Source organism: Oncorhynchus mykiss, chromosome 3, assembly GCF_057628025.1.
Source record: "Oncorhynchus mykiss isolate SJ-2025 chromosome 3, ASM5762802v1, whole genome shotgun sequence".
In the NCBI taxonomy this organism is placed as follows: Eukaryota; Metazoa; Chordata; class Actinopteri; order Salmoniformes; family Salmonidae; genus Oncorhynchus; species Oncorhynchus mykiss.
Genome location: NC_143024.1, coordinates 24,330,174 through 24,345,000, shown reverse-complemented (window position 1 = coordinate 24,345,000; position 14,827 = coordinate 24,330,174). Strand labels below are relative to the sequence as shown.

General features: G+C 46.8%; 1 protein-coding gene across 3 annotated transcripts in view; it reads right to left on the bottom strand.

Moving 5' to 3' along the window:
• The window catches only part of LOC110509979 (multiple epidermal growth factor-like domains protein 8), a 37,575-nt gene that overhangs the window by 18,128 nt on the left and 4,620 nt on the right, over positions 1-14,827 (bottom strand). The window contains exons 7-29 of one of the 3 annotated variants that reach the window (XM_021591243.3): positions 14,397-14,610; positions 11,477-11,660; positions 11,051-11,196; positions 10,752-10,862; positions 10,498-10,649; positions 9,945-10,046; positions 9,653-9,800; positions 8,845-9,008; positions 7,608-7,811; positions 7,276-7,479; positions 6,879-7,124; positions 6,646-6,764; positions 6,395-6,526; positions 6,018-6,215; positions 5,542-5,781; positions 5,202-5,386; positions 2,822-3,035; positions 2,326-2,569; positions 2,076-2,208; positions 1,697-1,947; positions 1,419-1,529; positions 206-324; positions 1-6 (exon numbers count right to left, since the gene is read on the bottom strand). The exon at positions 1-6 is cut by the window's left edge and continues 232 nt beyond it. In XM_021591243.3, the coding sequence (XP_021446918.3) occupies positions 1-6; positions 206-324; positions 1,419-1,529; positions 1,697-1,947; positions 2,076-2,208; positions 2,326-2,569; positions 2,822-3,035; positions 5,202-5,386; positions 5,542-5,781; positions 6,018-6,215; positions 6,395-6,526; positions 6,646-6,764; positions 6,879-7,124; positions 7,276-7,479; positions 7,608-7,811; positions 8,845-9,008; positions 9,653-9,800; positions 9,945-10,046; positions 10,498-10,649; positions 10,752-10,862; positions 11,051-11,196; positions 11,477-11,660; positions 14,397-14,610 (3,827 nt within the window). Of the gene's footprint in view, positions 7-205; positions 325-1,418; positions 1,530-1,696; positions 1,948-2,075; positions 2,209-2,325; positions 2,570-2,821; positions 3,036-3,195; positions 3,489-5,201; positions 5,387-5,541; positions 5,782-6,017; positions 6,216-6,394; positions 6,527-6,645; positions 6,765-6,878; positions 7,125-7,275; positions 7,480-7,607; positions 7,812-8,844; positions 9,009-9,652; positions 9,801-9,944; positions 10,047-10,485; positions 10,650-10,751; positions 10,863-11,050; positions 11,197-11,476; positions 11,661-14,396; positions 14,611-14,827 lie in introns of those variants that run through there. The other 2 variants (XM_021591237.3, XM_090226026.1) reach the window with 2 other exon arrangements.

The following is a 14,827-nucleotide window of genomic DNA, read 5'->3' as shown; positions in this document are numbered from 1 at the left end:
GAGTACCTGAACCCACCAATCAACACAGAGAAATGACATGAACCCACCAATCAACACAGAGAGGGAAGAAAGACAGAGAAACTAACTGATATGAGTTACTGGTCATTTCAAACAATTACAAAAAAAAAAAAAATGCTGTTTCATAAAAGGCATCTTTAAATGAACGCTAATAAAAACACAGCCATTAAAAAGTCATCCCCCCCACCTGTAGACGTTTCCCAGGATGCCCTCTGAGAGAGAGAGGCCTCCATACATCCAGAGGTTCCCCTGGGGCCCAGACACTAGAGAATGGCCCATCCGGTGGAGAAACCTGTGGGCCTGGTTCTGTGGAGGGAGGGGGAAGTTTAACCTCTTGAGTGTAGGGGGCAGTATTTTGATGTTTGGATGAAAAACATACCCTATTTCTCAGGCCCAGAATCTAGGATATGCAAATAATTGTCAGATTAGGATAGAAAACACTCTAAAGTTTCCAAAACTGTCAAAATATTGTCTGTGAGTATAACAGAACTGATATTGCAGGCGAAAACCTGAGGAAATTCCACCCAGGAAGTGCTGTTTTTCCTGAAACCTCTCTGATCCATTGCATGCCTTCCCTCCATTTAAATGGATATCAGCCAGATTCATTTTCCTATGGCTTACACATGGTGTGAACAGTCTTTAGACATAGTTTCAGGCTTTTATTCAGAAAAATGAGCGAACAAGATCACTTCGCGTCATTGGATGGCTGGGTGCCAGCAGAGTTTTGCATGCGTGAGCAGCTTGGAGCAGACATTTTCTCTCTCACTCTTATAGAAAAAGCTACAGTCCGGTTGAAATATGATCGATTATTTATTGTAAAAACAACCTGAGGATTGATTATAAAAAACGTTTGACATGTTTCTACAAACTTTACGGATACTATTTGGAATTTTCGTCTGCCCCGTCGTGACCGCTCGAGCCTGTGGATTTCTGAACATAACACGCCAACCAAATGGAGGTATTTCGGATTTTAAAATAATCTTTATGGAACAAAAATAAAAAATGTTGTGTAACTGGAAGTCTCGTGAGTGCAAACACCCGAAGATCAAAGGTAAGCGATTCATTTTATTGCTTTTCTGACTTTCGTGACCAATCTACTTTGGTGCTAGCTGTTTGTAATGTTTTGTCTGCTGAGAGAGATGTCCTTGGATAGCTTTCGCCGAAAAGCTTTTTTGAAATCTGACACGCCAGGTGGATTAACAACAAGCTAAGCTGTGTTTTGCTATATTGCACTTGTGATTTCATGAAAATGAAATATTTTCAGTAATTTAATTTGACGCCATGCAATTCAGAGGATGTTGACGAAAATGATCCCGCTAACAGGATGGGTACGCCAAGAAGTTAACACTGTGACACTCTGTGGTGGGAGTGTTTTTATATATGTGTGTCCTGGTTCTTACCGCTGTGAGCTGTGTGTCCAGCAGGGTTTCCCAAACTAGGCTGCTGGAGTCCAGAGGGGTGGAGCAGTCAGAGCTGCCCCAACCGTCTGCACATACACACACTCCCAGAGACTAAAACGTACACATAGAGAGAGAGAGGGTTAACATTAGAGACACACAAGAGACCGCAATATATAGGAACAGGACAAACAAAGAGGAAAACATCAAAACACCAACAAAACAACAATGAGCATTCAAACTGTCTTGCAGTAACAGTGCTAGTGTTCAGTCCCTCTCACCAAGTTACAGGAGCCTCGGCCCTCTGCTAGCCCACAGCCCTCGGGACAGAGGGGCCTGTCGCAGTACGGTCCCCCATACCCCTGAGTACACTGGCACAGCCCCTCGCTGCACTGCGCCCCTCCCTGGCATACGGGTGACCCATCCTCCCCCGCCTCAGAAACCTGGCGACAACGCCGCACCCAGAAGGAGGCGTTGAAACCCTGAGGGCGGTCGGACGAGACGTTGGCCTCAAAGTACACAGAAATCACACCTGGGAGAGAAAAACAGAGGGATCAGAGAGGGAATCTTTCAATACTACTCATGATATTTACAGTCAGAAAATAAGTAGGAGAAAAACTTTATTTTAAAACTTTTAAAAAAATGACTAGAAGTTTTAACCTGAAGTGGCCTCCACTGTAATTGGCTGAGTCCGGGTCGTCCCACAGAACGCGCCAATCAGGTTGTGGTCCGAGTGCACCACCCCGTTGCTCAAGAAACGAGGCAGGCCATCAAACACGTAAACGTAGGAGCTCTGTGTGTGAGAGACAGAAAATACATCTCAGGCCATGGGAATGCTGGTAGCTCTGTTCACTACAGCACAATAAACATCAGTCTGTGTTGTAGGAGTTAGTGTGTAGTTAGTACTCACAGTGCATTGTGTGTAGGAGTCTGGGTGCAGGGTGAGAGCCACAGGAGGGCACAGCTCGCCCGGCTCACAGGGGACCAAGTGCTCAGAGACAGACAGGACCCACAGACAGTGGGAGAGTCCCCCCTTCCCCCCGACGCCCCCTCGCCACCCCAGGGAGGACGAGATGGGGAGTTCAGAGAGGGGTGACTGGTGGGACAGGATCACAGAGCGCCCCTGACACTGACGGAAACAGGTGCCATTATTCCTGAGGAAGAGAGAGTTGTATAAGTGATATGCATTAAGTGAGAGCAATTCCAACATTCAAATGTATAGTGAAGCAGGTTCTTAATTACAGAGCACATAGCAACTAGTTGCTGATGCACAGTACACATACTGTTCTATAAAACAGATCAGTTACAGAATGCCTATTATTTTCCCCTTGTAATGCTGCAAAACAAATTTCCTCACTGGGGATAATACATCCATCCATCCAGAGTCCATTGTCTATCCCACTCACCTGGGGTCTCCGTAATATCCAGGCAAGCAGGATTCACAGTGTGGTCCCTGGGTGTGGTGTGTGCAGTAGCATTGGCCTGTCTGATTGTGGCAGTAGCCCAGGAGGGGGCCTCCATGGCCGTTACACTGGCAGGGCACACAGCCCCCGCCCCCGGCCAGCGCAGAACCAAAACTCCCTGGTCGACAGTGCTCACACTGGAGACCCATTGTCCAATCTGAGGAGAAGGGAGAACGGAGAGCACATTAACTAATTAGAGAAAGTTATAACTTTTGAAATTAATAAACTACAGTCGTGGCCAAAAGTTTTGAGAATGTGAAAATTTAAATGTGTCAAAGTATGCTCCCTCAGTTTGTATGATGGCAATTTGCATATACCTCAGAATGTTATGAAGAGTGATCAGAGGAATTGCAATTAACTGCAAAGTCCCTCTTTGCCATGCAAATGAACTGAATCCCCCCCCAAAAAATTCCACTGCATTTCAGCCCTGCCACAAAAGGACCAGCTGACATCATGTCAGTGATTCTCTCGTTAACACAGGTGTGAGTGTTGATGAGGACAAGGCTGGAGATCACTCTGTCATGCTGATTGAGTTCGAATAACAGACTGGAAGCTTCAAAAGGAGGGTGGTGCTTGGAATCATTGTTCTTCCTCTGCCAATCATGGTTACCTGCAAGGAAACACGTGCAGTCATCATTGCTTTGCACAAAAAGGACTTCACAGGCAAGGATATTGCTGCCAGTAAGATTGCACCTAAATCAACCATTTATCAGATCATCAAGAACTTCAAGGAGAGCGGTTCAATTGTTGTGACGAAGGCTTCAGGGCGCCCAAGAAAGTCCAGCAAGCGCCAGGACCTTCTCCTAAAGTTGATTCAGCTAGGCACCACCAGTACAGAGCTTGCTCAGGAACGGCAGCAGGCAGAAGACTTTTGGAGCCACTTCTCTTCAGGAAAAACATCAGGGACAGACTGATATTCTGCAAAGGTATAGGGATTGGACTGCTGAGGGCAGGGGTGAAGTCATTTTCTCTGATGAATCCACTTTCTTATCGTTTGGGGCATCCGGAAAAAAAGCTTGTCCGGAGAAGACAAGGTGAGCGCTACCAACAGTCCTGTGTCATGCCAACAGTAAAGCATCCTGAGACAATTCATGTGTGGGGTTGCTTCTCAGCCAAGGGAGTGGGCTCACTTCCAATTTTGCCTAAGAACGCAGCCATGAATAAAGAATGGTAACAAAACATCCTCCGAGAGCAACTTCTCCCAACCATCCAGGAACATTATGGCGACGAACAATGCCTTTCTCAGCACGATGGAGCACCTTGCCTTAAGGTAAAAGTGAAAACTAAGTGGCTCGGGGAACAAAACATTTATATTTTGGGTCCATGGCCAGGAAACTCCCCAGACCTTAATCCCATTGAGAACTTGTGGTCAATCCTCAAGGGGCGGAAGGACAAACAAAAACCCACAAATTCTGACAAACTCCAAGCATTGATTATGCAAGAATGGGCTGCCATCAGTCAGGATGAGGCCCAGAAGTTAATTGACAGGACGCCAGGGTGGATTGCAGGGATCTTGAAAAAGAAGGGTCAACACTGCAAATATTGAGTCTTTGCATCAACTTCATGTAATTGTCAATAAAAGCCTTTGATACTTATGAAATGCTTGTAATTATACTTCAGTATTTCATAGTAACATCTGATCAAAATATCTAAAGACACTGAAGCAGCAAACTTTGTGGAAATTAATATTTGTGTCATTCTCTTATGAATTTGATGTATAATGACTAAATGATGTATACATTTAAAGTAATGATAGGACTATGTCTTACAGAATTCTACCCTGTCTCTGTATAATGATGAAGAATGTTTGTCCATAAGAAAAGAGGGACTGTTAGCAGGCAAGGAACTGTGGCAGACAACTTGTGACCACTGTGAAACTAATAACAGGGAGGGGAGAAACCTTGGACTTGCAGTAGATTGTGTAACATGATTCCAAGCAGGATGTGATAAGCGATGTATGCGTAGGAGAAGACTTGTAAACTATATTGTCATTGTCTGAGAGGAGGGACATTTATGACGAAATGGGAGATATATAAACCAATGTACATGATGATTGGTAGAGCTCTCGTAAATAAACGTGGCTGACTATTGTAGACTGGCCTCTGTCTGTTTCATTTCAACAAGAATCTTACAAATTCTTGGTAGCAGACCGAGTAGTTTAATTGAAGTTCAGTTTATGAATATTGAGAACATAATTCTCTTAACATTCTCAAAACGTTTGGCCACGACTGTATATTTTGTTTTTCTGGTCATCTTGGGGTGTTGCTGTAATTTTTCCTTTTTTGGAAGGCTTAGAATGGGCTGATATTTATGTCTGTCTCACCCTGGCAGTGGTCACAGATGCCTGGGGCAGTGATACAGGTGCTGTGGAAGTTACAGCCACAGTCCACGTCACACTCCACCCCGCTCAGCACCAGTGTGGCTGGGTCAGATGTCCAGCCCAGGGAACACTCACACTCGAACCGCGGGCTGCCGCTGCACTGGCCCTCACGACACTCATTATAACAACTGGAGCAGAAAGAGAGAGGTCGGCTTTAGGAGAATAGAGTTATTCAGAGAACGAGACATAAAAGCTAGTGGAAGGGAAAAGGGCTTGTCATGATAGGGAGGATGAGAGGGAGAGAAAAAGAAAGAGCGGCAGGGAGTGAGAGAGAGAGGCTCACGTCTGGTTGCAGTGCAGGGTGCCGTCCCCGGTGTAGCCCCTCTCACAGTGGCACTCAAAGGAGGTGGGGGTGTTGACACAGGTGGCGAAGGGGTGGCAGCTGTGGAGGCCCAGCCTGCATTCCTCCACATCAGGACAGCTGGGGTAGGACCAGACTGGGTCCCTCTCCCCCTCCTCCATGTGCTCCAGCTCCATCTCCATCTCCATGGGCCGCGGGGGGGCCAAGGTCTGGGGCTCAGGACTAGAGGGGGAGGAGGAATAACAAGGTTCAGCATTACATCCTAATGCAGAGGTGGTCTGGTATTGACATGGTAACTTCACAGGCAGGTCCAGTGTACGTAGGCATTAGTTACACTGGACCTGCTCAGATAATGATTTTTTCCATCACCACAGCCCGTTTTGTGGGCTTGTCCTCAGTTGAAGTCAAACCTGGGTAAGTAAGCATTTTGAAGTGTGGTAGTTTGCTGGTCATCATACCTGGTAGCCCGTACTTCATCCACAGCCACACTGCAGTTATACACAGAGGGGTCGTCCATCCCTCCCCAGTCTCCTCGTAGACACCTGCCGATGGTGGGGTTGTTGTAGTCTCCACACCAGCCGCACTGAAACGTCTGCAGACAGTCTGTACAGGTGACCAGAGCTGAGCATTGCTTACACTGGGGCACTGAGTGAACACTGGAGTGGGGGAGAGAGGGATGGAGGGAGGATTGGGGGAAGGAGGGAGAGGGAGAGAGAAAAGGTTATTGAACGTTGTTGGTACATAATAGATTCTAAATAGGAAAGAGAAATAAGATTAAACCTCCATTTTAAACTGCTGACTACAGGAGTTCAGCTCATTGGTTCTAATGGTTTACCTGTCATACCAGTCCCTGCACTCTCCGTAGGGATACTTGGTGAGGTAGGCAGCGAAGTAGAAGCAGGCCTGGGCCGACTCACACCACGCACACTGACTGGAGTTAGACAGACACTCTCCACACGTCCTCCTCCTGTTTACAGAGGTGGGGAAGGGGGAGAGAGAGAGAGAGAGGTGGAGAGAGTTACATAACCTAGAAGTAATTGCCCCAAGCAACATTATATTACGATGAGCCTGACAGTGGGTACTCACTGGTTGCAGACTTTAGGGCACCCCCCTGGGTCGCGAATGGATCCATCCAGTTTCCCCCGTCGGCTGCATTGGTAGTCACCCTTCTTGCTGGAGTTGATCTGCCACTCACAGTAGTGGTCCTGTCGGCCAAAGATCATAAAAGTCAAAGGTCTATAAGATCTATAAGGGGAGTATAAAAAATATAAAATGTTTTATGAAGCTAATGGCAGTGAGGTGTTCTGTATGTTAAATACCTGAGTGCAGGCGGAGCAGTCCCTGTACTCCTCACAGAGGGTGCATTGTGGCGGGTTCAGTAGCAGGTGGCGTTCCCCTCCCCCCTGGTCCTCCGGGCAGGGCTCCAGGTCAGGCAGTGCACGGAACAGACAGCGGCCCAGAGATGGGCACCAGCCACAGGACTGGTCTGACAGACATGCCAAGCAAGACTGGTACCCCGAGCAAGAGCCAGAACGGTACGGCTCCAAGAACAGGAAGGAAATCTCCTACAGAGAGAAAGGAGATCAACAAAAAAAAGAGATCGAGAGACAGTGGGAGAAACAAACATCTTCAATATTGATGTTAAGGATATTGAGCCTCAGTATTACTGTGAAAACCTTTTGTTTATAAAATGTGTAATTGTCAGCTGGTACTCACACTTCCGCCGGGCAGAGCGGTTCTGTTCCAGGTCAGGGCCATCTCACTGGTCTGTCCAGAGCCTGAGTTGTTGAGGTATCCCTCGGCCTGGACCAGGTAGCGGTTCCCCCGGGTCAGGTTGGGAAACAGACGACCCATGTCAGGACGGGACAGCAGCTTCGTCTCCTTCTCCTGGTGAGCTGCCCAGCGACCTACCACCTCCTTCTGAGTGGAGGAGGAAGAGGGAGTGAGAGAGTTCAGTAAAACAAATTACAGGCTGGATCTACTCGTATCTCTCAAAAAATGTGTAATGTAAGCGCCCACCTCCCGCTCCCTCACTCTCTCCCTCTCACCAGTTGCAGGGAGTTGGGTCCAGCAGCCATGCGGGCCTCAAAGTGTAGCCTCTGTATCCGGGCCCACATGGAAACTGTCTCAGTGGGAGGGGGTGCAGGTGGAGGGGCACCCCACAGAGGGTGGATGAAGCCCCGGAACTGCAGGGTGACGTCCATCTCTGTGGTGGGGCTGAGGATGATGGAGGTGCTGCGCAGGATGGACACCTGAAGGCGTGGATGTTCAAGAGGGATTGGATGGAGGTGTTACAACAGACAGCAAGGTACAACATGTTAGAAGTCAGCAGCATTACATTCAGTCAGATAAGAGTTTGGGAAGCAGGGTGGGAGGAGGGTAAGTATTTAGAGGAGCTTTAGAGGAGGCTTTAGAGCTTTAGAGACACAGTATAGCTAGAAGTAGAGGTAAGGTGGTACAGTGTCCTTGCAAAAGAAAGTGGGGGTACGCCATACCGGTAAAACACGGGCCTATCATAATAATTAAAACAAAATGTCAAGAAAACTGTAGGCTACTACTCCATTATTTTTCATTACCGCATGTCAGAGGCATGAAACATTTGCGAATGGACTTGAAAATAAATGGGTGGTATTAGCCTACACTCCAAAATGTGATGTGGTTCGACAAGAACACTGACATTTTGACAAGCCAGAGTTAAGTGGCCGACACCAGGACGCGAGGACAGCAGTGGACGCATAAATTATTGCCTAATGATAATCGCCAAATGTCATTACACTTTTTGGTGTTCTGTGTAAAAGATGTCGCTTTCCATTCACCACTGCTTGGAGGCTGGAACTATGTTGAGAGTGGATGAATGTGCCTGGATAACCTAGTAAAAGGAGCCCTTTGAAGTGATGGTTTGACAAATCAGATGAAAACATCCTGACTGGTTGTGTTTGTGAGGGAATTGAACCCACGAGACACACAGGACCATAATACTTGGCGGTAGGGTTGTCACGAGTAGTACCAGTATACTGATACTCAGAGGTATTGTGGCATGACACAAAACATGGAGTGGAGTAAATGTTCTGAGGAAACAGTCCTAATGTTGGAAACCAGCAGTCTGATGTCACCCAGAATTCAGTTTATTTTCCAAGCTATAACATACAATCTACATACAGTAGGTTTTTTAAAAGACCAAAGAGTTATGTCTGCTTTGTGTTTTCCTTTTTGCCATGGAAAATCAGTTATAGTAGTATTGCGATGTTGGCAACGTGACAACCTTACTTGGCGTGGCCTCTGTACCTTGTCAGGCTGGGAGTCATTGCGGGGGTGCTGGAAGGTGAGCAGGTGCAGTCCCGGGACATAGTTGTCAGTGCGACAGGAAAGGAGTGAGGTGAGGAAACGGGTACGCTCCCCCCACCAGCCGTACGCCCCTGAGATCTGGTCCACACGGCAAGCACTTTGATCTGCAATACCGAGAGGGAGAGCTCATTAAACAACACACACAGTACCAGACCTTAATCTTACAATACTTTTCATTTTTATTTAACTAGGCAAGTCAGTTAAGAACAAATTCTTATTTACAATGACGGCCTACCAGAAGGCAAATTGCCTCCTGCGGGGACAGGGGGCTAGGATTAAAAATAAATAACAAATATAGGACAAAACACACACAACAAGAGACACCACAACACTACATAAAGAGAGACCTAAAATGACAACATGGCAGCAACACATAAAAACACAGCATGGTAGCAACACAACATGACAACATGGCAGCAGCACAAAACATGGTACAAACATTATTGGGCAAGAAGGTAGAGACAGCAATACATCACACGAAGCAGCCACAACTGTAAGTAAGAACGTCCATGATTGATTCTTTGAATGACGAGATGGAGATTAGCGCAGCGAACTGAAAAGAGGAGATGTGTGTGCTTTGGGGACCTTTAACAGAATGTGACTGGCAGATGGGTGTTGTATGTGGAGGATGAGGGCTGCAGTAGATATCTAGTGGGGAGCCCCAATTCATGGTCTCTCGTGTCTTTTTTCACAAATGCATTTTAGCTTTTGATATTTGTATTTCCCCTCCTCCCTCTGTGCATCTCACCTGACACAGGTAGGCAGGACTCGTTCTGGACACACCAGCCGAAGTCACCGGGGGCACGGGGCAGGGAACCTGGAGCCCCACTGAACACCAGGCAGGACTGGCAGTCAGACAGAAAGCGGGCCAGGCCCAGGCACCCTGTGCTGCCACACTGGAGAGAGACAGTTGAACATTGTTTTTATCCATGGTCAAGTTAGATTCTTAGAAGGTGACTGGGGAGGACAGATGGATGAGGTTTGGGTTGAAGATCGAGAAAAAGGGATGGAAAAAGCAGGGTGTTGGATACGTGTGTTACCGGGTTGGTGGGTTGGTACTCCCGACAGCGGCCCTCACACCAGCTGCATTCTGGGTTCTTCAGACACATGCTCTCGTCTGGTGCCTCGGCACACACAGCGTCCTGACACACACAGAAACGGACATTCAAACAAAGATACACACACCACAGCAGAGTTCTCCAACCATGTTCCTGGAGAGCTACTGTCCTGTAGGTTTTCGCTCCAACCCTAATACTAATAATTTGCTGGTTGATAAGATGAATCAGGTTAGTTACAACTGGAGTTGGTGTGAAAACCTACAGGAGGGTATCTCTCCAGGAACAGGGTTGGAGAGCCCTGCACCACACTATACTGTGAACTACCACAAAATTGTGCACAAGAAATACAATGTTAACAAGTCCTGCGTTCAATCCCCAAAAAACATTATCACTGAAAAACATTATGCTTCAGGAGATGAGAGAATTGCAGTTTCAACCATCCTCCTCTCCCCCATTCCCTATGCCCCTGTCCACCATGCAATAATATTCCTTAATAAACTCTCCATCCCTCCCCCTTCCTTACTTCTTGACTCACCCGGTCTCCTGGGTCGCTGCTCACGAACAGTGGAACTTTGTACGCCACCAGGTCTCCACGGGCAATACCACTGTAACCCCCGGCAACCAGCAGCACCCTGCCCTCCATCACAGCAGCTACATGGGAGTACCGCCCTCTCACAGCCTCTCCTCCTGTACGAAAAGAGAGAGAGATGATTCAACATAAAGCAACATGAATATGTCTGTGTATGAGCGAGTGAGAATGTGTGTGTGTGTGTGTGTGTAGGGACTCACTGTGTTGGAGGCTCGACCCAGCTGACACCCACTGGTGACACCCCAGGTGGTAGAAGAAGATTTCCTCATCATAACACTTCTCCTCCTGGTAGTGGATGTGCACATTTCCCCCTGAGAGAGAGTGAGCAAGTGAGTGAGTGAGTGAGTGAGTAAGAAAGAGAATAGGGAGAATAAGAGCAATATTAGAGGGAAAAGGGGCTGGACAGCAAACAATTGTATGAATCCATTCAAGAGGTCTCCATCCCTATCCTATATTCTCTGTGATCACCATCTCCATCTCTACCATACTTCCCCCTCACCATAGACCACCATGTAGTTTCCGATGACGGTGGCTGAGTGGAAGGCTCTCTCCCTGGGGCCTGTGGCTGGGAAACGGGAACGGAAAGAGGTCCAGAACCTCCGGTCCACGTGGAATACATCTGTGGAGTTCACACGTACACTGAACCTGAGGGGGAGAGAGAGGCAGGAAGGAGGCAGATTATTTGATACAATAGAAACAGTCCAACGTTAACACAGACACCTGCTGAGACACAAATAGATACCAACACTATTGGGAATCCCACGGACACTGACACTTGGAGAAGCCAAGAACCTAGCGAGAACCTGTTCTTGCATTACCAAATAGCATCAAACACACACGACACAGTGTACCCTCAGTGTGTACTTCAACTTTGATAATAAACACACATCACCATCAGCCCCACAATCCCCTCCTCCAACTGTACCTGGCAGTGGTAGGCCTGTGGCCCCCGTAGACCAGCAGGGCCCGGGACGGGGGGTGGAACACCATGGAGTGGCCTGCTGTCGCAGGGGGCTTCCCCCCAGTGGGCTGCACCGCTTCCCACACCCCAGACCCCCGCAGACCAAACCGATATAGAGATGACGAGAACATATCCTCTTCCGTACGACCTGCAGGGGGGAGAGGAGGAGAGAAAGATTACAGGAGCACGTATTCAGAGCGGATAGGCACAATCTTAGGATAGAGTGAAGTATTGAGACAGTGACACATTTGTTGTTGTTTGGGTGCAGTACTCCAGCACTTTGGATTTCAAATGATACAATGGGCTACGAGGTTAAACTACAGACTGCCAGCTTTAATGAGGGTATTTTAATCCATATTGGGTGAACTGTTTAGATAGAACAGCACTTTTTGTACATAATTCCATTATGTGTGTATTAAAGACGTCAAAAGTTTAGTATATGGTCCAATATTCCTAGTACACATTGATTACATCGAGTTGTGGCTTTATAAACTTGTTGGATGCATTTGCTGTTTGTTTCGGTTGTGTTTCAGATTGTGCGTCCAAATTAAATTAATGGTAAATAATGTAGTGTCATTTTGGAGTTAACTTGATTGTAAATAAGAATATAATGTTTCTTAAAACTTCTGCATGAACGTGGATGCTACCATGATTACTCATAGTCCTGAATGAATCGCAAATAATGTGGTGTTTTATTTAGATCCCCATTAGCTGTTGCAAAAGCAGGATCTACTCTTCCGGGCGTCAACACAAAACACGACATACAGTGCGGAAAGTATTCAGACCCCCCTATTCTAAAGCGGATTAAATAGTTTTTGCCCCCTCATCAATCTACACACAATACCCCATAATGAAAAAGCCAAAACAGGTTTTTACAAAGGTTTGCAAATGTATAAAAATAAAAAAATCTGAAATATTACATTTACATAAGTATTCAGACCCTTTCCTCAGTACTTTGTTGAAACACCTTTCGCAGCGATTACAGCCTTGAGTCTTCTTGGGTATGACGCTACAAGCTTGCCACACCTGTATTTGGGGAGTTTCTCCCATTCTTCTCTGCAGATCCTCTCACGCTCTGTCAGGTTGAATGGGGAGCGTCACTGCACAGCTATTTTCAGGTCTGTCCAGAGATTTTTGATTGGGTTCAAGTCCAGGCTCTGGCTGGGCCACTCAAGGACATTCAGAGACTTGTTCCGAAGCCACTCCTGTGTTATCTTGGCTGCGTGCTTAGGGTCGTTGTCCTGCTGGAAGGTGAACCTTTGCCCCAGTCTGAGGTCCTGAGCGCTCTGGAGCAGGTTTTCATCAAGGATCTCTTTGTACTTTGCTCTGTTCATCTTTCCCTCAATCCTGACTATTCTCCCAGTCACTGCCACTGAAAAACATCCCCACAGAATGATGCTGCCACCACCATGCTTCACCATTGGGATGGTGCCAGGTTTCTTCCAGACGTGACACTTGGCATTCAGGCCAGAGAATCTTGTTTCTCATGGTCTGAGAGTCTTTAGGTGCCTAGGCAAACTCCAAGCGGGCTGTCATGTGCCTTTTACTGAGGAATGTATTTTCTCCACAGAGGAACTCGGGAGCTCTGTCAGAGTGACCATTGGGTCACTTCCCTGACCAAGGCACTTCTCCCCCGATTGCTCAGGTTGGCCAGCTCTAGGAAGAGTCTTGGTGATGCCCAACTTCTTCCATTTAAGAATGATGGAGGCCACTGTGTTCTTGGGTATCTTCAATGCTGTTTACATTTTTTGGTACCCTTCCCCAGATCTGTGCCTCGGCACAATCCTGTCTTGGAGCTCTACGGACAATTCCTTCGACCTCATGGCTTGGTTTTTAATCTGACATGGACTGTCAAATGTGGGACCTTATATAGACAGAAAATACATGTTTTTTAGTTTAACTAGGCAAGACATTTTAAAACAAACGCTTATTTACAATGACGGCCTATACCAGCCAAACCTGGACAACGCTGGGCCAATTGTGCGCCGCCCTATGGGACTCCCAAATACGGCCGGTTGTGTTTCAGCCTGGATTCGAACCATGGTGTGTGTAGTGACGCCTCTAGTACTGAGATGCAGTGCCTTAGACCGCCGCGCCACTCGGGAGCCCGAATCATGTCCAATCAATTGAATGTACCACAGGTGGTCTCCAATAAAGTTGTAGAAACATCTCAAGGATGATCAATGAAAACAGGATGCAGCTGAGCTCAATTTAGAGTCTAATAGCAAAAGGTCTGAATACTTATGTCAAGCAGGTATTTCTGTTTTTAATATATTAGCAAAAAATTCTCAAAACCTGTTTTCACTTTGTCATTACGGGGTGTGTAGATTGATGAGGAACATTATTTATTTAATCAATTTTACAATAAGGCTGTAACATAACAAAATGTGGAAAAAGTCAAGGGGTCTGAATACTTTCCGAATGCACTGTATATTATCTCTCTGATTACAATGAAGAGCAAGACGTGGCACTCTGTTCTGGGCCAGCTGCAGTTTAACTAGGTCTTTCTTTGCAGCACTTGACTGGACAATAATCAAGAGAAGACAAAACTAGAGCCTGCACGACTTGCTTTTTGGAATCTGAAATCTAACAGTACAGCGTAAAAGAGAAAGTTAGACGCAAATATCATACCCCCAAGACATGCTAACATCTTACCATTACAATAACAGGGGAGGTTAGCATTTACTCTAACTTTCTCACTTATCATTATTCACGATTAATTCAGGATTTTCCGTAATCATGGTAGCATCCACATTAACGGAGAAGTGTTTAGAAACATATTCTGCAAGAAGTTTTGCATATACACACACCTGTAAGGTAATATTTGCAGGAAAACTATTCTACAAATTCAGTTAACGACATTGTATTTCAATAAGTTATTTACCTCCAAATATGTAGAGATAGTTGTCCACTACAGCTGCTGCATGGTTGGCCACCCTCGGTGCCCCGGGCGAATGGGATTGGCCGAGCTGCTGCCAGTCATCCTGGATTGGGCGGTACATCCAGACGTCACTGGCTAAAGCGCCGGTCGCGAGCTCTCCTCCGAAGATAACCATGTTCCCCTTCCACTCTACTGCTGTGTGGGAGTGACGAGCCGCCTGACAGAGGGAGGGGGGAAAGAAAGGAGGGAGAGAGGAAGAGGGGGGTGATGAGAAGTGAGATGGCAGTTGGGATAGGGTGGGCAGGAGGAAGGGAAGGATGAGCGGAAGTGGGAACAAGAAAAAAGAGAAAGGGGAGGGGGTGAAAGTGAAGCAGTAAGATAGGGAGTGTTGTAGAAATGGGTTAACAGGAGAGGGAGGGAAAGAGAGATTTTTA